Source organism: Mastigoproctus giganteus, chromosome 14 (assembly GCF_048544385.1).
Source record: "Mastigoproctus giganteus isolate SK-2022 chromosome 14, ASM4854438v1, whole genome shotgun sequence".
Classification (NCBI taxonomy): domain Eukaryota; kingdom Metazoa; phylum Arthropoda; class Arachnida; order Uropygi; family Thelyphonidae; genus Mastigoproctus; species Mastigoproctus giganteus.
The window spans coordinates 60,771,211-60,793,556 of record NC_143588.1 but is presented as its reverse complement, the minus strand read 5'-3'; the positions used below and the strand labels follow the sequence as shown (position 1 = coordinate 60,793,556).

The following is a 22,346-nucleotide window of genomic DNA, read 5'->3' as shown; positions in this document are numbered from 1 at the left end:
TTTATCTTAATTTATTATTATTTTTTTTAAGTGGCTATCTAATAGCCACTTGTACATTACCTATGTTCTTTCCTTGAGACTTTTCTTTTTCCCCTTGTCGGTGCAAGTTGGGCTTCCTTCCCGGCTTGGGGAATCTTTCTTTCAAATGTACAAGCCTTCAGGCTTCAAAATTTTACCTCTTCAAGCTCTCTCGCTTGTTAGATTTTCCAACTAGTGTTTTCCTCTTTCCTGTTTCTTCTTTTTCCTGAGAGAGTGTTTTGCTCTCATTTCTTCTTCTACTTTCTTTTCTCCTACTTTATCCTCCCTATTCATTATTTACTATAACCGGGATTCCACTTGTTGGAATCCCACTAAGTGTAATTTAGATAGTTCCTGGAGCGCCTCCACGTGGCTAGGGACGGGAGTCGGGACGCAGGTAGCTTGCTCCCTGCCTCCCGGCTGCTAAGACTCCAGGGCCGGCAAACAACAACCATCACAACACACATATATACTTACCCACACACACGCTTACACACACTTGCCGGCTATAAATAACCTACAGATGCTACAGCGGTATATAGGGGTAACCCTGGAGGCCGCAATCAATACAAGAATACCTTGTCCCCTTGTCCCTTGTCGGGCTAACAGTCATCTCGCCAGCAAACTACTTATCAAATATGTGCTTGTTACCAGCATTTGGAACACATCTTATTGCTTCTAAATTTCCTAACCTACCAATAACGGCTTAATACCAGCTTTCGGCATATTATCATTACCTTTTTACCTTCCCACATATATTCTTACCTAGATTTGTTGGCAGCTGACTACAGAAACAGACAGCTACGTTAATTATGGGCTGATACATTGAGAGGGTTAGCCCTAGACAAAGACCCTTTTAATGTATCTACATACCAATAATTTACCCCTTTTTTATAATTTTTTATTATTTACTGCATTGCTTTATAATTTGCCTCTGTATTGTTATACAATTTTGCCTCATTAGGGTTGCTCTTACGAAGAAAGGCTTAAGTTTTGCAAATTACAGAGTCTGGAGACTAGGCACCGGCGAGGTGATCTGATAGAGGTGTATAAGGCTTTGAATGGTTTGAGCATGCTCAATGCCAATGGGATTCTTCATCTTTCTCAGAATAATCACCTCAGAGGGCATAAATTCAAATTGAGGAAGGACGGATGTCGGATAGATGTGCGGAAATTTGCCTTTGGCCAGCGGGTGGTTGGTTGGTGGAACCGACTTCCATCACTGGTTGTTGAAGTTGATAGCCTAAACAAATTTAAAGCTCAACTGGACAGGTATTTCGAACGAACGGAGGGGTGAAATGGGAGTGGGTTTTTTTTTTTTTTTGTTTTTTTTGGCTGATGCTGAATAAGCTTGCTTTCTTGCATCATATGCCTCTGCTAATGCTAATGCTAATGCTATATATTTTGCTTTATCATATATTACTTCCTTTACTGCTTTCACCTTTTTGTTCTACGCTTTATCTTTTGTTTTACGCTCACCTTTTAATTATATATTGTATCATATATTATACTGTATATTGTATCTCTAGGTTTTGCCATGGTGCCGGCGTATATATATATATATATATATATATATACACACACAGAGAACCTCTTGTCGTTTTTTTGCCTTCAGTCTGGGTGGTTGGCCCCCGTTGAAGTCATCTAGATTGTGGGTAAAAAGCGATAATTTTTTTTTTTTTTTTTTTTACGTTTTCCCAAGTCCCTGATGGTATTATTATTTGAGCATGAAAATAGTATTTTTTGGTCGTCTTTTTTTTTTTTATTAGGCATGAATTATTGCTATTTGCTAACGCGACTGAAATATAATGTACTGCTTACATTAATAAATTCTCGGTACAGCCTTTGTATTAAGTAGGTGGCACAAAACCCCAGGGGCTCATATCTGGTGAGTATGGGCTTGGCACACCCAGGGTCCTGAGCTGGATATCATCATTCTTCTTCTCTGTCTTGGTGATTCCCCTTCTACTTCTCTCTCTCTCTCTCAGGGTAATTGAGAAAATTTTTTTTTTTTTTTTGACTAGTGCAGCATAAGCCTCGGGCTTCCTTGCACCATATAGCTAATAATAATAATAATAATAATTCAGTAATCACTGAGTGTATTGTTATATCAAATTGTACGTTGATATATACAGTAATATGATATAAAATATATGTACGTTGATATATAATATGATATATTATTTTTAAATCTTATGTTTTTTGTAGCCCTAATTTTATCGAACCTGGGTATCTTTCCTGCTTTCCCCACCCTAGTGCTCTGGAAGTAATAATAAAGCTATACTGTACGTGTATAACGAAGTACGTTCGCTAAGCTACTGAGTGAAAACGTTTCGCATCCCAACCAGCTGTATCAATCGACGTAGTGTGTGGTCTCCTGCGCGCGCATGGAACATCATTGAACATTAGTCTCCATGCTCAGTGGACAGCGTACTACTCACTAGCTCTGTGCTGGTTGTTTGCAGTCCTGCAACCTGGCTCTTCTGTCTTAATTTAAAATTTGACCTGCAGATAAAGTGTATATTTAGTGGAGCTGTTGCGTTTGTATTCTCTCTTTTTCCTATAAGTTTATGTTGCACATAAATGAAAACAGAAAAACATTCTTTTTAACAAAAAACATCCCGAGAGATTTTGGAATTTCAGAATTGTAGTCAAATCGCCTGGTATACATATAATACAAACAATAAAATAAATTATTACGAAGTGACAGTGCCTTTGTTATTCTTGGGATTCCGTAGTTTTTTGCGCTCGTGGCAGTTACGGTTTTAAATTGGCCACTGCATTCAAAGATTTGATTAGTGGCCGAATTTCCAACCAACTAACCATTCCTTGATAGGATAGGACGTGATTGCTAGCTAGCCTTGAATGTAACTGAGTATAATATGAAGATTAAAATGAATCAATCGAATGACAACAGTTGTTTCTGACAACAGTACACCCATCAAAGAACTCTTCCGCAGTATCCAAAGCCTGATGATATTTTAGAAAATCGTTGTTTTGATTGAGGCGTTCACATGGGACTGTACGACCAATAGAAATCTAAGTGCTCAATAAGAGGCGTCTGAACGACCAAGAACGTGAGTGCTTGCTGACGCAGAATGGCGGCCGCAGGTAAGTTGGCTTTCGGTAGCGAAGCCAGTAAATGTTTCGAAAATGTAATTCATGGGTAATTTTAACATTTTAAGCAGTGAAATTTTTTAATCGCTGTTTATGAATTGTCAGCTTGAATGACAGTAATCTGTATGTTTTAGTGATGTCATGCCAACGTGGGAAAACTTGCGCACATTTTTTGCAAAGATTATTTATTTTAATTGTTGCCAAAAATTGATGTAATGTGTGTTTGTTTCCCTTACAGTGCAGTACATTACCTGCTTTATTAGTTCGCTATTTTTGTTCCTTTTTTTTTAAATTTGGAAACTACTTTTCCACTTTTACATTAGCGATTTTCAAGTGTTTCCTTTCTCCTCTTTGCACTCTATCTAGAGCTGCTGAACTTTGGACTAGTTTTTAGTTTTAGTGGAACACTAAAATAAATCAGCGAGTGCCTTTATTTATTTATTTTTTTTTATTTGTGCATTGATAAGCAAGTTGGTAATAGCATTGAATGAAATTTATAATTTTTCAAATCTCCCAGAAATTAAAAACAATAAAAAACAAAAATGAGCCATGTAATTTTTAATTAGTCACTGAGTCAATTCGTTGAGTCAAATAAAAAAAAAAAAAGAAAAAATGTTATCATATTTTCTCGAATACTTTATATTTTACGATAACCTTTGACTATTTTAAATGGAACAGGGAAACTCTTATTTAATTCTTTCTTCCATTCACTAAATTACAGTATAGAGAACTTTCTGAGGAAAGGACTTTTTGTGTGAATTTGTATATTGAATGCTGATTGGCAGCATTTGGTCTAGAAAGCAATATCGTGTACATTTTATCTCAAATATAATAATATTTGAGGGGAAAACCTTAAAGAGAATTTGTTACTGATAATATGTAATATGATGCAGACCTGATTTTTCCGTTGTTTTTTAGTTTTTCAATTTTATCATCTGTATATTATGTTTCTGTTTGGTACATTGAATGTTAAGACCTTATGACAAGCCAACTAATTAACAGCTTATTAATTTGTTGGCTTGGCATGTATGGTCAAATGTAAAACATATTATGGAAATAGGCTGGATGATTACTTTAAATGTGGACTGATGTTATTAGTGGAGGCCTCCCAGGGTTCAGTGTTGGGCCCATTGTTGTTTTCTATATTTATTATTATTATTATTAGCCATATGGTGCAAGGAAGCCTGAGGCTTATGCTGCACCAGCCAAAAAAAATTTCCAAGTTACCCAGAGAGAGAGAGAGAGAGAGAAGTAGAAAGGAAACACCAAGAAAGATGATGTCCAGCTCAGGACCTGGGTATGCCAACCCCATACTCACCAGATGTTAGCCTCTGGGGTGATATAAATGATATTGATGAAGGCATATCAGGCTTAATATCCAAGTTTGAAGATGATACAGAGGTTAGCAGAGTGGTTAATGGCAGTAATGATGGTATGCTACTGCAACAGGATCCAGAAAGGTTAGGCAGATGAGCTGAGAAATGGCAGTTAAAGTTTAACATTGACAATTGTAAGGTGCCTCCATAGCCAGGTGGGCAGGAGCAGCAGTGCATAGCACACGCTTCTTGATTAGACCAGGGTTTGAGCCCGTGACCACCAAATACGGAGGATGCAGAAAGGTCAGGGAATAACCACCGCATATCCCCGGAGCATTAGCATTAGTAGAGGCATATGATGCGAGAAAGCAAGCTTATTCAGCATCAGCCAAAAAAAAAAAAAAAAAAAAAAAGCACAACCACTACTCCCATTTCACCCCTCCATTCGTTCGAAATACCTGTCCAGCTGAGCCTTAAATTTGTTTAGGCTATCAACTTCAACAACAAGTGATGGAAGTCTATTCCACAAACCAACTGCCCGCTGGCTAAAGGCAAATTTCCGCACATCTATCCGACATCCGTCCTTCCTCAATTTGAATTTATGCCCTCTCAGGTGATTATTCTGAGCAAGAGGAAGAATCCCATCGGCATTGAGCATGCTAAAGCCATTCAAAGCCTTATACACCTCTATCAGATCACCTCGCCGATGCCTAGTCTCCAGACTCTGTAAGTTGCAAAACTTAAGCCTTTCTTCGTAAGAGCAACCCTTTGTTCCATTCACTAATCTTGTTGCCCTTCTCTGTACTCGTTCCAGCAGCTCTACATCCTTCTTGAAATGAGGTCTCCAGACCTGTATACAGTACTCAAGGTGTGGCCTGACCAATGCCTTATACAAGGGAATAATCACATCCCTATCCCTGCTAGAAAAATTCCTGCATATCATTGACAAGACACCATGAGCTACTCTTGCAGCTCGTCTGCACTGCTCAGAGAACTTCATATCTGCCTGCACAATTACCCCCAGGTCCTTTTCATTCTCTACCACTGTCAGTGTAGTACCACAGAGTTGATACGTTGATCTGTGGTTACTGTTTCCCATATGTAGTACTTTACATTTGTCAATGTTAAACTTCATTTGCCATCTGCTCAACCTTTCCAGATCCTGTTGCAGCAGCATAGCATCAGCAGTGTCCTTAACAACCCTGCCAACTTTTGTATCGTCTGCAAACTTGGACATTAAGCTTGATATACCATCATCTATATCATTTATAAATATGGCCTTAGTTGCTAATGCTTCTAAAAACCAAATAACAAACAAACAGACAATTGCAAAGTACAGTACTGTATTTGGGTAGCAGTAACCTCAGAGTAATGTACTAACTGTGTGGTACTACACTCATGGTAGTGGGAAAATGAAAAAGGCTTGGGGGTAGTACTGTAGACAGGCTGCCAGGACAGCTCATGGGGTTTTGTCAGTGATATATAGGAATTTTTATAGCAGGGATAAGGAGGTGATTATCCCATTGTATAAGGCAGTGGTCAGGCCACATCTTGAGTACTGCATACAGATCTGGAGGTCCCATTTTATGAAGGATGTAGAGCTGCTGGGATGAGTACAGAGAAGGGAAATGAGATTGGCGAGTGGAATAAAAGGGTGTGTTCTTACCAAGAAAGGCTTCAGTGCTGCAAATTGCAGCATCTGAAGACTAGGCACCTGCAAGGTGATCTGATTGAGGTGTCTAAGGCAGAATGGATTGAGCAAGCACAGTGATGGGATTCTTCCTCTTGCTCAGAGTTTATATGAGGGGAGCACAAATTCAAATTGATATACGAAAAAGAATAGATGTATGGATGTTTGTCTTTAGCCAGTGGTGGTTGGTTGCTGGAACCAACTTCCATCTATTGTGGAAGTTGATAGTTTAAATAAATTCAAGAAAGAACTAGGTAAACTATTTGAGAAAATAAATAGATGAAATGGGAATGTTTTTTTTTTTTTATTGATACTGTATAAGCTTGCTTTCTTGCATCATTTGTCACTACTAATGCTAAACTTATATGGTGGGAGGTTGCCTCTCTCTTCTTTGTATTATGTGGAAGAAAATGTTTTTAAATTCTAGGTAGCTGTTATATGAATGAGAGCCAGTTTTCGGTATCTCCACTTTTTCTATAAATTGATTTAATATTTTAACCCATTAGTAACAATTCCACCTAGGTATAGTAATGCTTTAATAGTGGTTTATGATAACATTAGCTGGAGGGCCATACAACAAAGTGATTCTTGTATATTTGATTTATTTGTGAAATGTATTATATTACTGCAACAAGAATATGTTGATAAAAATGGTAAAACTTTAACACATTAATGTTTATAAATGAACACATATAAATAAATTAACAGTGGTTTTTTAAGTTATCCTGTCAGTATTGAATAATTTGTTATTTATTTTGGTTTGAGCTAGAAAATCTCTACCCAGTCAGCAGAATGTTAGTATGATCAGAATGTGGTGTCCAGTTATGAAAAAACAGCAACAAATTTTTTTCCCCTTTTTTTGCACATTAATTAAATACATGTGCATTGTTATTTATACAAATACTGGACTGGACAGTGTCTTCATCAGTCATATACATGTTTCATGAAATTAAAAACAATCCTTTATGACTAACTTGCTTATTGGTTTGATGACAACACAAGAAAGATCAATTTCATACATCAGAGTAGGTAAGTACAAGTTTGCCAGTTCAGTTACCACTCTGAGTTCTATGTAAAATTCAGTGTACAGTAATTGTTAATTGAGTGGCATCCTCCACTCACTTATATAGCGGTTTCTTTACTTGTAAATTCTGAATATTCGTTGGATGCTTCTGACACAAGCTGAATTTCAAAAATGCATTAAACCCTGTTCAAAAAATATACTCAAGAATTAATGAAAAGTTTCAAGTTTTCCTTTCTTACAGTTATCTTGCTGGTATAAGAAATAATTTTTTTCTTTTAATTCCTAAGGTATTTTCCTTTATTTGGAATCTTTACATTTAGGTTCCCCATGATTTACGAAACACCTTAAATATGAGATGTGTCATAAAAATGATGTATGTGATTTTTCACACCCATCTATAGAATACCTTCAGTCACATCATTATTGAAAATTTGAAGAACCAACTTAAATATTTTGGCTTTCTAAATTTGATGTAAGATAAACGGTTTTCTTGTAAGGCCATACTGATTTTTGAGTGCAAACCTTCTAGAGGTCTTAAGTTGTATATATTGACTTTTATGTATGGCTCAATAGCCATTCATTTTCAGTACTGCCTAATTTTTTCAGATTTAAAGAAACTGTTTGTATGACATATACAGTGGAGCCCTGCTTTACAATTGGTTCTCTATACAATAAAATCACTTTATGATGGACTCTCCATGATCACAATGGAGATGGTGATTACGTTTGCGAATTGAATTTTAATTCTGATAAGTGAAAATAGAAGGAATATTATTCCTAACCTATAAAAGTAAAGATATAAAGTGCAACTTTATGCTTTATTACCTTGCCAATTAACAAAATTAAATGATACGTGAAAATCGGAAGAATATTTTCCACAGATTAGCAAAATAAAAATAAATTTATGCATACGTACATAGCTTAATTACTATTATAATATGTACGTGTTAACCAATTTTCTGTTCATTACATTTTTTTTTCTTTTTTGTTGTAAAATTTAAAACAGTAAAAAAGATAAGCAATCAATTACAAAGAAGATATCACACACAAATTGCTAACACGATACCTGCAAGTGAGATACGGAGTAACAAGTTTACGAAGCTTAAAAAGTAGCAATGAAGAGAAGATCCTGAAAATTTATTTATGTTTTTTTATATTATTAAAGAGGAAGTTGAAACACATTTTGCTGTAATAATGTAAAAACCCATAGAATTCAAGCTATAGATATTATTGTAAATGCAATAAGGTCGAGTTTTCTACCCATTTATATTAGATTGCACTAACAAAAAAGACCAATAAACTAGATACTGTGACTTGTTTTTATTGGTTTCTGTGGTAGTGATCTCCAGAAATGTCATGTAGAAAAATATCACAAAAACACATTCCAAATTGATTCTCATAGCTGAACATATGATAACGATGAAAGTATAGTGCATTTTAATGATTTCAGTTTCTTTTCTCAAATTTGATTCTAGTAAACTACTGATTCTACTAACCAGTGACCATGTTACTGGACATCTAACTTATTTCACCTTATTTTGAGCATTAGTAGAAGCATATGATACAAGAAAGCAAGCTTATGCAGCATCAGCCAAAAAAAAAAAAAAAAAAAAAAAAACCACTTCCATTTCACCCCTCCGTTCGTTCGAAATACCTGTCCAGCTGAGCCTTAAATTTATTTAGGCTATCAACTTCCACAACAAGGGATGGAAGTCTGTTCCACCAACCAACTACCTTCTGGTTAAAGGCAAATTTCCACACATCTATCCTACACATGTCTTTCCTCAATCTGAATTTATGCCCTCTCAGGTGATTATTCTGAGCAAGAAGAAGAATCCCATCAGCATTGAGCATGCTCAAACCATTCAAGGCTTTATACACCTCTATCAGATCACCTCGCCGGTGCCTAGTCTCCAGAAACTAATTTGCAAAACTTAATCCTTTCTTCGTAAGAGCAACCCTTTGTTCCATTCATTAATCTTGTTGCCCTTCTCTGTACTCATTCCAGCAGCTGTACATCCTTCTTGAAATGAGGCCTCCAGACCTGTATACAGTACTCAAGCTGTGGCCTGACCATTGCCTTGTACAAGGGAATAATCACCTCCTTATCCCTGCTAGAAAAATTCCTGTATATCATTGACAAGACCCCATGAGCTACTCTTTCAGCCCATCTGCACTGCTCAGAGAACTTCATATCTGCTTGCACAATAACCCCCAGGTCCTTTTCATTCTCTACCACTGTCAGTGTAGTACCACAGAGTTGATATGTTGCTCTGGGGTTGCTGTTTCCTATATGTAGTACTTTACATTTGTCAATGTTAAACTTCATTTGACACCTCTCAGCCCATCTGCTCAACCTTTCCAGATCCTGTTGCAGCAGCATAGAGTCAGTAGTGTCCTTAACAACCCTGCCAACCTTTGTGTCGCCTGCAAACTTGGACATTAAGCTTAATATACCATCATCAATATCATTTATAAATACAGAAAACAATAGTGGACCCAACACTGAACCCTGAGGGACACCAATAATAACATTTGTCCACGATGAGCAGTGTCCATTGATTACCACTCTCTGTCTTCTCCCACTCAACCATCCCTTTATCCATAGCAGCAATTTGCCTCCAGTGCCACACTCCTCCAATTTGTGCAGCAGTCTTCCATGTGCAACAGTATCAAAAGCGTTTCTAAGATCCAAATATATAATATCAAAGTTATTCCCTGCATCCAGTTCTTTTGGGAGTGCATCATAGAATCCAATGAAATTGGTAAGGCAAGACTTCCCCTTAACAAAACCATGCTGTGTCCGAGCTATAACCGAAGTCTTGTCTAGATGATCCTGCATTGCTTCTTTAACCAGGGCCTCCATTAATTTTCCTGGAACAGAAGTTAAACTCACAGGTCTATAATTACTTGTGTCAGCCTTTGATCCTCCTTTGTGAATTGGGGTCACATTTGCACATCTCCAGTTCATGGGTACCTCTCCTGAGTCCAAGGAAGCTCTCATAATTATGGCTAACGGTTTGTTTACTTCCTTTGCTGCTTCCTTTAATATATGACTGGATAGATCTCATCCACCCCCAGGTGCCTTTCTTTCGTTTATCTTTACCAATTTCTCCTCCACTTTACTCTCAGTTATTACAAGATTATCTAGCTTACTGCCAGAGTTGAATACACCTCTGGCATTCCTCTCGCTGAATAACTCCTCATGTGTGAATGTCGATGCAAAATATTCATTTAGTTTGTTAGCTACCTGAGCAGGATCATCAACAGTTGAACCATCGATATGAAGTGGACCAATGTGATTCATCCCCTTCCTTCTAGAGTTTACATAAGTACAGAATTCTTTGCTGTTTTTCTTTGCATCCTTTGCCAAAGATTTCTCGTAATCTGCCTTCGCCTGCCTAACCTCCTTTGTAACTTGGTTATAGATCAGCTTATATCTATCATAGGCTTCTGTGTCAAATGCTAATTTATATATATCCCATGCATTTTTCTTCTCTGCCATATGTCTCATTAGTTCATCTGATATCCATTTAGGCCTACACCTTGAACAATATTTCTTAGTTGGTATGTAAAGTCTAGTGGCTTCCAAGATAAGTTCTTTGAATGCTTCCCATTTTGAATTTGCTGTTGGTAACATCATCAGTTGGTCCCACTGTTTAGAATTTAAATATTTAAATAATTCAATTATTTAAATTCTATACAGGTGACATCGTAGTCACCTTTATGAAAGCAAAAACCCTTCCCTTTACCCCTAATGGTAGTTACCTCTTTGAGTAAATCCCACTACAGCACACTGTGATCACTGCCACCTGGTGGTTCCTTTATCTGCAGATTCTTAATGCATGAAGAATCACTACTGATAATCAGATCAAGAGTATTACTCCCTCTAGTTTCCTCCCGAACATGCTGATGTAGAAAACAATCATCCAATAAATCCACAAAAGCCTTGCTAGTGTGTGAGTGACCAACCCACAAATTCCAGTCAATATCTGGGAAATTAAAATCCCCCATTATAAGACTCTGATTTACTGGCCCACTCTATTTCCCTGTACAGTTTCTTATTATACTCATCAGAGTCATTAGGCCTATAGCACACTCCTACTCCCAATTTTGATCTTCCAATGCTTATGTCACACCAAACTGACTCGACACTGCACTGTCCAGTGATGTCGACTGTCTTCACTTCCTTGGATTGTATGTGTTTCTTAAATAATAGCATAACCCCTCCCCCTTTCCTAACCTGTCTATCCTTCCTGTGCACATTGTACTCCCCAAATTCCAGTTCTGCATTCCTTATATCTGTGTGACATGACGTCTCTGATATCCCACCAATATCTGCCATAGATGTTTGGAGCAATACCTTAAATTCATCAAATTTATTTACCAACCTCCTAGCATTGGTGTACATGCAAGTATACATGCACCTGTTCCTATTCTTAGCTACCCTAACACAATCCATGTGTTTACTTGTACTGCAATGACTCCCAGCAGCCTCTGAAATATCCTGCATTCTGTTTTCCAGGCTGCTGCTCATTCCAATAGAAGCAGTGCAAGAATCACTTTCACCTCTGCTAGTGGCTGCTGTTAATCTATTAGGCCTTGTACCCCCCCCCCCCCCAGGCTAGTAGTTTTCCGACCCACCTAACCCTGCCTCAATACCATCAACAAATATTCTTGCACCTTTTCTATATAAGTGTATCCCATCCCTGTAGAAGCAGTCTCTCCTGTTAACAAGTACAGACCAGGCCAAAAAAAATTCTACCCCTTGAGCCTTGCACAATCTTTCCAGGGCCGAATTGATTGACAAGGCTCTCATCATATACTCCCTCCTATCGTGTCTGGGCAGAATTGCAGACACTTTCAAATTCAACCCTAATTCATGGCTTTTTTTTTAACAGTGGCCTGTATTTGTTAAGTAATTCTGTCAGTCTCCTACTCTCAATATCATTATTGCCAACATGTACAACTATATCACCTTTTGTGCCCTTAAAAGATGATATTCGCTCTACAACGTCGTCAACCTTTGCCCCTGGCAGACATACAGTCTCCTACTCTCAATATCATTATTGCCAACATGTACAACTATATCACCTTTTGTGCCCTTAAAAGATGATATTCGCTCTACAACGTCGTCAACCTTTGCCCCTGGCAGACATACCCTGGTTTTGTTCCACCTATCGTTTTTAGAAAGCATGTTAGCATTAGCATTAGTAGAGGCATTTGATGCAAGAAAGCAAGCTTATGCAGCATCAGCCAAAAAAAAAAAAAAAAAAAAACCACTTCCACTTCACCCCTCTGTTCGTTCAAAATACCTGTCCAGCTGAGCCTTAAACTTATTTAGGCTATCAACCTCCACCACAAGGGATGGAAGTCTGTTCCACCAACCAACCACCCGCTGGCTAAAGGCAAATTTCCGGACGTCTATCCTACATCTGTCTTTCCTCAATTTGAATTTATGCCCTCTCAGGTGATTTTTCTGAGCTAGAGGAAGAATCCCATCAGCATTGAGCATGCTTAAACCATTCAAGGCTTTATACACCTCTATCAGATCACCTCGCTGGTGCCTAGTCTCCAGACACTGTAATTTGCAAAACTTAAGACTTTCTTCGTAAGAGCACCCCTTTGTTCCATTCACTAATCTTGTTGCCCTTCTCTGTACTCGTTCCAGCAGCTCTACATCCTTCTTGAAATGAGGCCTCCAGACCTGTATACAGTACTCTAGGTGTGGCCTGACCATCGCCTTATACAATGGAATAATCACCTCCTTATTCCTGCTGGAAAAATTCCTGTATATCATTGACAATAATCCATGAGCTACTCTTGCAGCCCGTCTGCACTGCTCAGAGAACTTCATATCTGCCTGCACAACCACCCCCAAGTCCCTTTCATTCTCTACCACTGTCAGTGTAGTACCACAGAGTTGATACGTTGCTCTGGGGTTGCTGTTTCCCATGTGTAGTACTTTACATTTGTCAATGTTAAACTTCATTTGCCACCTCTCAGCCCATCTGCTCAACCTTTCCAGATCCTGTTGCAGCAGCATAGTGTCAGTAGTGTCCTTAACAACCCTGCCAACCTTTGTATCGTCTGCAAACTTGGACATTAAGCTTGATATACCATCATCAATATCATTTATAAATACAGAAAACAATAATGGACCCAACACTGAGCCCTGAGGGACTCCACTAATAACATCAGTCCACGATGAGCAGTGTCCATTGATTATCACTCTCTGTCTTCTCCCCCTCAACCACCCCTTTATCCATAGCAGCAATTTGCCTCCAATGTCACACTGCTCCAATTTGTGTAGCAGTCTTCCATGTGCAACAGTATCAAAAGCCTTTCTAAGATCCAAGTATATAATATCAAAGTTATTCCCTGCATCCAGTTCTTTTGTGACTGCATCATAGTATCCAATCAAGTTGGTCAGGCAAGACCTCCCCTTAACAAAACCATGCTGTGTCTGAGCTATAACTGAAGTCTTGTCTAAATGATCCTGCAGTGCTTCTTTAACCAGTGCCTCCATTAATTTTCCTGGAACAGAAGTTAAGCTCACAGGTCTATAATTACTTGTGTCAGCCTTTGATCCTCCTTTGTGAATTGGGGTCACATTTGCACATTTCCAGTTTATGGGTACCTCCCCTGAGTCCAAGGAAGCTCTCATAATTATGGCTAAGGGTTTGCTTACTTCCTTTGCTGCCTCCTTTAATATAACTGGATAGATCCCATCCACCCCGGGTGCCTTTCTTGTGTTTATCTTCAACAATTTCTCCTCCACTTTACTCCCAGTTATTTCAAGATTCTGTAGCTTACTGCTAGAGTTGAATACACCTCTGGCATTCCCCTCGCTGAATAACTCCTCATGTGTGAATGTCGATGCAAAATATTCATTTAGTTTGTTAGCTACCTGAGCAGGATCATCAACACTTGACCCATCAATATCAAGTGGACCAATCTGATTCATCCCCTTCCTTCTAGAGTTTACATAAGTAAAGAACTCTTTGCTGTTTTTCTTTGCATCCCTTGCCAAGGATTTCTCGTAATCTGCCTTCGCCTGCCTAACCTCCTTTGTAACTTGGTTGCATATCAACTTGTATCTATCATAGGCTTCTGTGTCATGTGTTAATTTGTATGTATCCCATGCATTTTTCTTCTCTGCCATATGCCTCATTAGTTCATCTGACATCCATTTTGGCCTAAACCTAGTTGGTATGTAAAGCCTAGTAGCTTCCAAGATAAGTTCTTTGAATGCTTCCCATTTTGACTTTGCTGTTGGTAACATCATCAGTTGGTCCCACTGTATAGAATTTAAATACTGTCTCAGTCCATCGTAGTCGCCTTTACGGAAGCAATAACCCTTCCCTTTACCCCTAATGGTAGTTACCTCTTTGAGTAAATCCCACTTCAGCACACTGTGATCACTGCCACCTAGTGGTTCATTTATCTGCAGATTCTTAATGCATGAAGAATCACTGCTGATAATCAAATCAAGAGTATTACTCCCTCTAGTTGCCTCCCGAACATGCTGATGTAGAAAACAATCATCCAATAAATCCACAAAAGTCCTGCTAGTGTGTGAGTAACCAGCCCCCCAAATTCCAGTCAATATCTGGGAAATTAAAATCTCCCATTATAAGACACTCTGATTTACTGGCCCACTCTATTTCCCTGTACAGTTCCTTATTATACTCATCAGAGTCATTTGGCCTATAGCACACTCCTACTCTCAATTTTGATCTCCCAATGTTTATGTCACACCAAACTGACTCCACACTGCACTGTCCAGCGATGTCGTCTGGCTTCACTTCCTTGGTTTTTATGTGTTTCTTAACTAATAGCATAACCCCTCCTCCCTTCCTATCCTGTCTATCCTTTCTGTAGACGTTTTACTCCCCAAATTGCAGTTCTGCATCCCTTATATCTGTGTGACACGACGTCTCTGATATCCCAACAATATCTGCCTTCGATGTTTTGAGCAATACCTCAAATTCATCAAATTTATTTACTAAACTCCTAGCATTGGTGTACATGCAAGTATACCTGCACTTGTTTCTATTCTTAGCTACCCTAACACAACCCATGTGTTTACTTGTACCGCAATGGCTCCCAGCAGTCTCTGAAATACCATGCATCTTGTTTTTCAGGCTTCTATGTTCCCCGTTTACCTGACAATAGAGTCACTGACAACTACTAGTTCCTGCGGGACCAGTGCATTCTACCTTGGGGGTTGCCGCTGTGTTGCGTGATGACCAAGTGTAAGCTCTGGCGTTGATGTGGGCAGCTGAGAGCTTGATGGGCCCCTCAATTTAGATTCTTCGAGGGCATGCGCCCTGTCCTTCAAGCTCTCATATAGGCCCATAACAATGCTGAGTTGTTCCTGATTTCCTCCAGTTATATTAAAGGAGGCAGCAAAGGAAGTAAGCAAACCCTTAGCCATAATTATGAGAGCTTCCTTGGACTCAGGGGAGGTACCCATAGACTGGAAATGTGCAAATGTGACCCCAATTCACAAAGGAGGATCAAAGGCTGACACAAGTAATTATAGACCTGTGAGCTTAACTTCTGTTCCAGGAAAATTAATGGAGGCACTGGTTAAAGAAGCACTGCAGGATCATTTAGACAAGACTTCAGTTATAGCTCAGACACAGCATGGTTTTGTTAAGGGGAAGTCTTGCCTGACCAACTTGATTGGATACTATGATGCAGTCACAAAAGAACTGGATGCAGGAAATAACTTTGATATTATATACTTGGATCTTAGAAAGGCTTTTGATACTGTTGCACATGGAAGACTGCTACACAAATTGGAGCAGTGTGACATTGGAGGCAAATTGCTGCTATGGATAAAGGGGTGGTTGAGGGGGAGAAGACATAGAGTGGTAATCAATGGACACTGCTCATCGTGGACTGATGTTATTAGTGGAGTCCCTCAGGGCTCAGTGTTGGGTCCATTATTGTTTTCTGTATTTATAAATGATATTGATGATGGTATATCGGGCTTAATGTCCAAGTTTGCAGACGATACAAAGGTTGGCAGGGTTGTCAAGGACACTACTGACACTATGCTGCTGCAACAGGATCTGGAAAGGTTGAGCAGATGGGCTGAGAGGTGGCAAATGAAGTTTAACATTGACAAATGTAAAGTACTACACATGGGAAACAGCAACCCCAGAGCAACGTATCAACTCTGTGGTACTACACTGACAGTGGTAGAGAATGAAAGAGACTTGGGGGTGGTTGTGCAGGCAGATATGAAGTTCTCTGAGCAGTGCAGACGGGCTGCAAGAGTAGCTCATGGAGTATTGTCAATGATATACAGGAATTTTTCCAGCACGGGTAAGGAGGTGATTATTCAATTGTATAAGGCGATGGTCAGGCCACACCTAGAGTACTGTATACAGGTTTGGAGGCCTCATTTCAAGAAGGATGTAGAGCTGCTGGAACGAGTACAGAGAAGGGCAACAAGATTAGTGAATGGAACAAAGGGGTGCTCTTACGAAGAAAGTCTTAAGTTTTGCAAATTACAGTGTCTGGAGACTAGGCACCAGCGAGGTGATCTGATAGAGGTGTATAAAGCCTTGAATGGTTTAAGCATGCTCAATGCTGATGGGATTTTTCTCTAGCTCAGAAAAATCACCTGAGAGGGCATAAATTCAAATTGAGGAAAGATAGATGTAGGCTAGACGTGCGGAAATTTGCCTTTAGCCAGCGGGTGGTTGGTTGGTGGAACAGACTTCCATCCCTTGTGGTGGAGGTTGATAGCCTAAATAAGTTTAAGGCTCAGCTGGACAGGTATTTTGAACGAACAGAGGGGTGAAGTGGAAGTGGGTTTTTTTTTTTTTTTTTTTTGGCTGATGCTGCATAAGCTTGCTTTCTTGCATCAAATGCCTCTACTAATGCTAATGCTAAAATGCTAATCTTCAAGGCAGAATACCACAGGAGCTAATTACTTCAGTGATCCTATTGTCAGGGAGACGGGAAATATATTGTTCAAAAAGGATAAATGGAATAGGACAAGGGTCTGTCTGCAGGCCAAAAGTTGATGATGATGTAGAGCAGATATCATCTTTTAAGGGCACAAAAGGTGATATTGTTGTACATGTTGATACTAATGCCATTGAGAGTAGGAGATCTGTAGACTTATTTAACAAGTACAGATCAATGTTGAAAAAAATCGTAAGTTAGGGATAAATTTGAAGAAGGCATCTGCAATTCTGCCCTAACACAATAGGAGAGAGTATATGATGAGAGCCTTTGTTAATGTATTCGGCCCTGGAGAGATTGTGCAAGGCTCATGGGGTAGAATTTTTCTCAGCGTAGTCTGTGCTCATTAATAGGAGAAACTGCTTCTACATGGATGGGATACACTTAAATAGAAAGAATGCCAGGATATTTGCTGATGGTGTGAGGCAGTGTTAGGTGGGCCGGAAACATAATGGCAGCATTTTAGCCTTTCCTCAGTTCAGGTAGTTCCATCGTGTAATAAGTACTTATATCTTAGCTTTTGTTTCAGTATGCACCTTACATATTCTACAAATAATGACTACTGCGTTATAAGTTTTAACTTCTTTCCTTTTATTCTGAAGCTAAATTTCTGTGTTAATTTTTTTTCTCTCATAAAGAGAGTTGAAAAAATCATGGTTTTTGTTATAATTACCATTTCTGCTGTTAACCTTCTCTTGCTTGCTGTTGTTTCATGGTCATTTTAAATTTTTTTTTTTTTTTTTTTTTTTTTTTAAATGATTTAAAATCAGATCATACTGTGTACCTTCCCCAAAATACTGTATAATCTCTAAATGATCATACAATATTTTCATTTCAATATAATATGAATTGTGGGAAATAAATTTTTGTTTGGCATTTAATAGGTACCAGGTGATACTGGCTGTGTTTCTTATAGCTACTTCCTGCTTTCTCACATGGTGTTTGAAAACTGGTGTAGTTTTGATTTTGATGGATTGAAACACATATTTCATTAACATTTGAAACGTATGTTGTGTTAACATCCAGCCAGTTCCTAAAAAGGATGACAAATTCCTCCCATCCAATTATCATCCCATTGCAATTACTTCTACTCTTTCTAAAGTAATGGAGAAGTTGATTAACTGCCAACTCTTAAACTATCTACAAACCTCCCATCTGATCAACGATTGCCATTATGGATTCTGTCAATGTTGATCCCCTGTTGATATTCTAGCTTATGTTGCCCATCTATGGACAAATTCAATGAAAAAGTTTGGTGAAACTCAATCATTTGCTGTTGACAGTTTCAAAGGCTTTTGATCTTGTTGGGCATAAAGGTCTTCTAAATAAGCTTCCAAATGTTTTTTGTAATTAGGTATCCAGTTTTCTCTCTTACCACTCGCTCCAGGTGATGGTAAGATGGCGCTCAGTCTTCTAACTTCTCCACTAATGCTGGTGTTCCCCAAGGTTCAATTCTTTCTCCTACTCTTTTCCTCGTGTATATTAATGACCTTCTTTCATTGACCAGAAATCCTATCCATAGTTTTGCTGATGATAGCACATTGCATTCCACCTTCCAGTTTGAGAAACCTTGCCCTCTCAAACAGTTTCAACTTTGCGAATATTCTCTACCAATTCCTTAAATGCTGATATCCAAGTAATTCTCCAGTGGGGCAAAGACAACTTAGTTGATTTCAATCCTTCTAAAACTCAGTCCTGTCTTATATCTCACAAAAAAGGATTCTTCTGCTCCTCTGCTTATTTTCGATGACACTGATTTCTAGGCAAGAGGTGCCTCCGTAGCCAGGTGGGAAGGAGCAGCAGTGCGTAGCACACGCTTCTTGATTAGACCGGGGTTCGAGCCCGTCACCACCAAATACGGAGGATGCGGAAAGGTCAAGGAATGACCACCGCATATTCCGGAGCAATATGGCCTTAGTTGTTAATACTCCTAAAAACCAAACAAACAAACAAACTAGGCAAGATCATATATCCCTATTGGGGATTATCCTGACTTCTTTCTCCTGGCATAGGCACATTACATATATTGCTTCCTCTGCATCTGAAAAACTAGTTTTCTCTTTTGCTCTCAGTGTTTTCTTAAAAACAGCTGTTCACTCTGTACAAATCACAAATCTGCCCTAACATGGAATATTGTTCCCACATTGGGGCAGTGCCCCCGTCCCCCAAACCTCTCTCAGGCTTCTAGATTTCACTCAAGAGGGCAATTATATTAATTAATGACTCATCTCTAACAGTCTTTCTCCATCCTCCGTCTCATAAACATTCTGTTTCTGCTGCATGCCTTTTCTGTAGATACCTCCATGGGCACTGTTCTTCTGAATTGGCTTCTATAATTCCCACTCTCTCTTTTGAAGCAGTCTGAACACGCTGCAACCAGTCAACATCCTTTTATTGTCCAACTTAACTCACAGACCCAACTTTTCTTCTTCCTTATTTATTCATTCAGCTTCCGTTTTCTGGAACAACCTTCCTTCATATGTGTTCTCTGAAAATTATAATCTACAGAATTTCAAGTCTAATGTCCACAAATATCTTTTTTCATCTTTTCAACCTCCAACCCATGCACAATACTAAGTACTATAGATTATAATACCTCTCATTTACAAAAAAAAAAAAAAAAAAACAGCTCACCATAAAATAGTAGCTGACAGATTCTGTGTATTTTCTGTATTTCAGTTTGGAGGATGAATTGAATGACCTTAAATTCTTTTACTATAGGTTTCTTTCATTCATTCATTCATTTTTTTTTTTTTTTTTTTTTTTTTTTTTAGTAATTTGTAATTTTTTAGCAAATCATAATGAATAGAACACTCTTTCCAATTTAGTAAAAAAAAAAAAGCTAAAAATCAATTATTTATAATTAAAACAAGTGTAACTCACAAACACCATCTGAACATATTTGTTCCATTTAGAATACTAGTGACAGAGGATTAAAAATGATTTAGTTAGCAACGTTATAGTTCTGTAAACTAGGATATAATAAAATAATAAATCCACAGCCATTATCAGTCTACTGCAGGATGGAGTCCTTTAGTGGATTGACAATGTTGAGGGAAATGGATGATAATCTGCCACATTAATCCAGTATGGGTTGGCAGAGCAACTGTATTTAGCAGTTGTGGGCTTGAACCCAGTTCTACTGAAAGAGCGTGTGATATTGCATTCCCACTTCTGACTGCTTGACTATGGAGGCCTAAACTTCGATATATCTTGCTGGTCAGCCACCTGCCCTCCACATTGCTGTTTGAAGTTGTTCTGCTGGATTATCAGGATTTTTTTTTTTTTTTTTTTTTTTTCTTGTGGATTATTTTCAGAACATGGATAAGTTAGTTATCCTCTCTGGAGGGTCAAATGGGTTTTTCACGAGAAATTCAAGGTGTTCATCCCAGAAATTTGGGTTTTTCCATCCTATAAGTTTAGAACTGATTATTATTATTAATAGCTACATGGTGCAAGGAAGCCTGAGGCTTATGCTGCACCAGCCAAAAAAAAATTCCCGAGTTACCCTGAGAGAGAGAGTGAGTCGAAGCGAGTCACCAAGAAAGAGAAGAATGATGATATCCAGCTCAGGACCCTGGGTGTGCCAAGCCCATACTCACCAGATGTGAGCCCTTGGGGGTTTATAGGCTGGCTTGATTTTGGACTGACCAAGTTCTAGGACCCTCGCCTCTGACCAACCTATCAAAGCATGCCCTCTGATTCAGTTTCAAGTGGAGGAACATTTGTGAACTTTTTTCATTGCTATTGTTGGGTTAGTCATTGTTGAGTGATGGTTATATAGTTTTTCTTCAAGAATCCATTTCATCTCTCAATGCAGACAAACTAACTAGTTGTAGGTATTCCTAATTGTTAATATGGGTGGTGCACCACCTAAATGACTATGTTGGTAAGTTGTTTGCACTCTGGTCCATAGGGAACAGAGTACAAGTAACTTGCAGCAGTGGCACTTCTCGGTGCTTAGTCTAAACCTTTGGTTTTTGAACCTTTTTTTTAATAACGGCACCCTTAAGTAATTTATTTTATTTTGTGGCACCCCTGGCAGTTTTCTGCCTGTTAGATTCATTTTTCTCTCTTTGTGTGTGTGTATATATAATATTAAAAAAATATGTTATATGATATTATTACAATAATATAACTATAAACAAAATTACAATTCATAATACAAATTATATTTATATATATATTGTGTTATTAATGATGGTTATGATAATGAAATCTAGTCAATACGGAGGCCTGGGTATAGCAACCCATTTCTATTAACATACTTCTTGTAAATTCCTACACAGTTTTTTTAACATACACCTTGTAATTTACAACACATGTAATGATATAAACACTCAATTCATTTATATTGGTTCCTTCTGACATCAGAAGCAACCCCCCCCCCCCACAAGCACAAATATAAACCCACCCATGGCTTTCAAAACACTCGCACTGACATAGGATGTAATGCCCACAGCAATTTCACCATCACACCATACAAAAGGCGTGACTGCGCAGTATAATCTTATCAACATATAAAACAACCAGAAGGCGGGAATTTACCTCCTTTTCAGTCTGACCACCACAGCACAAGACGGAAGTAAGAACCTTTCTCATTTATTCTGATACATACCCGTTGGGCTTTGTGTCACCTATCCCAGTTTGCTATTTCAGACAATACGTAGGCGAAATTTAAAATTAAAAATTTATGTAAACTAAACTTATCCTATCTCATTGATTTTCTAATCAATTTAAATTTAATACTAGCACTTAAAAATTTATAACTGGTATGGGGACAACAGAAACGGGTTGGTATGAGACATTCTTTTAGTCTGGCTATCATTCTGCTCAAAGCCCCCGATGAAGTAGCAGATTGATGGCCAAGTGAGGGAATGTTATTGCAATTTATTTTGTTCATTTGCATTTTTTTGTTTATTTGCATTTATGTTGTTATTTTCATTATTTAGCATCATATTATTTTTAATACCATTACATTCGTATAACGTATAAATATAGTGCAAGTGTATTAGGAATACATAGCTATATCTGAATAAATCAGAATATTAGTAAAACGGCATCGTTTTGCTATGTATTTTTTTTTTTTTTTATGGAAACCCCAAACACGAAAGGTACCAAAACCTATAGTACTTAGTACCGTGCATGGGTTGAAGGAGAAGCATGGGGGGACGGGGGATGCCGGAAACTTTGC

General features: G+C 38.3%; 1 protein-coding gene across 2 annotated transcripts in view; it reads left to right on the top strand.

Moving 5' to 3' along the window:
* Window positions 1–2,770: 2,770 nt before the first annotated feature.
* The window catches only part of LOC150075159 (cytoplasmic aconitate hydratase-like), a 289,211-nt gene continuing 269,635 nt past the window's right edge, over window positions 2,771–22,346 (top strand). Inside the window, exon 1 of one of the 2 annotated variants that reach the window (XM_090388696.1) lies at window positions 2,771–3,129. In XM_090388696.1, the coding sequence (XP_090244822.1) occupies window positions 3,117–3,129 (13 nt within the window). In that variant the 5' untranslated portion in view covers window positions 2,771–3,116. The remainder of the gene's footprint in view (window positions 3,130–22,346) is intronic. The other variant, XM_090388697.1, reaches the window with a different exon arrangement.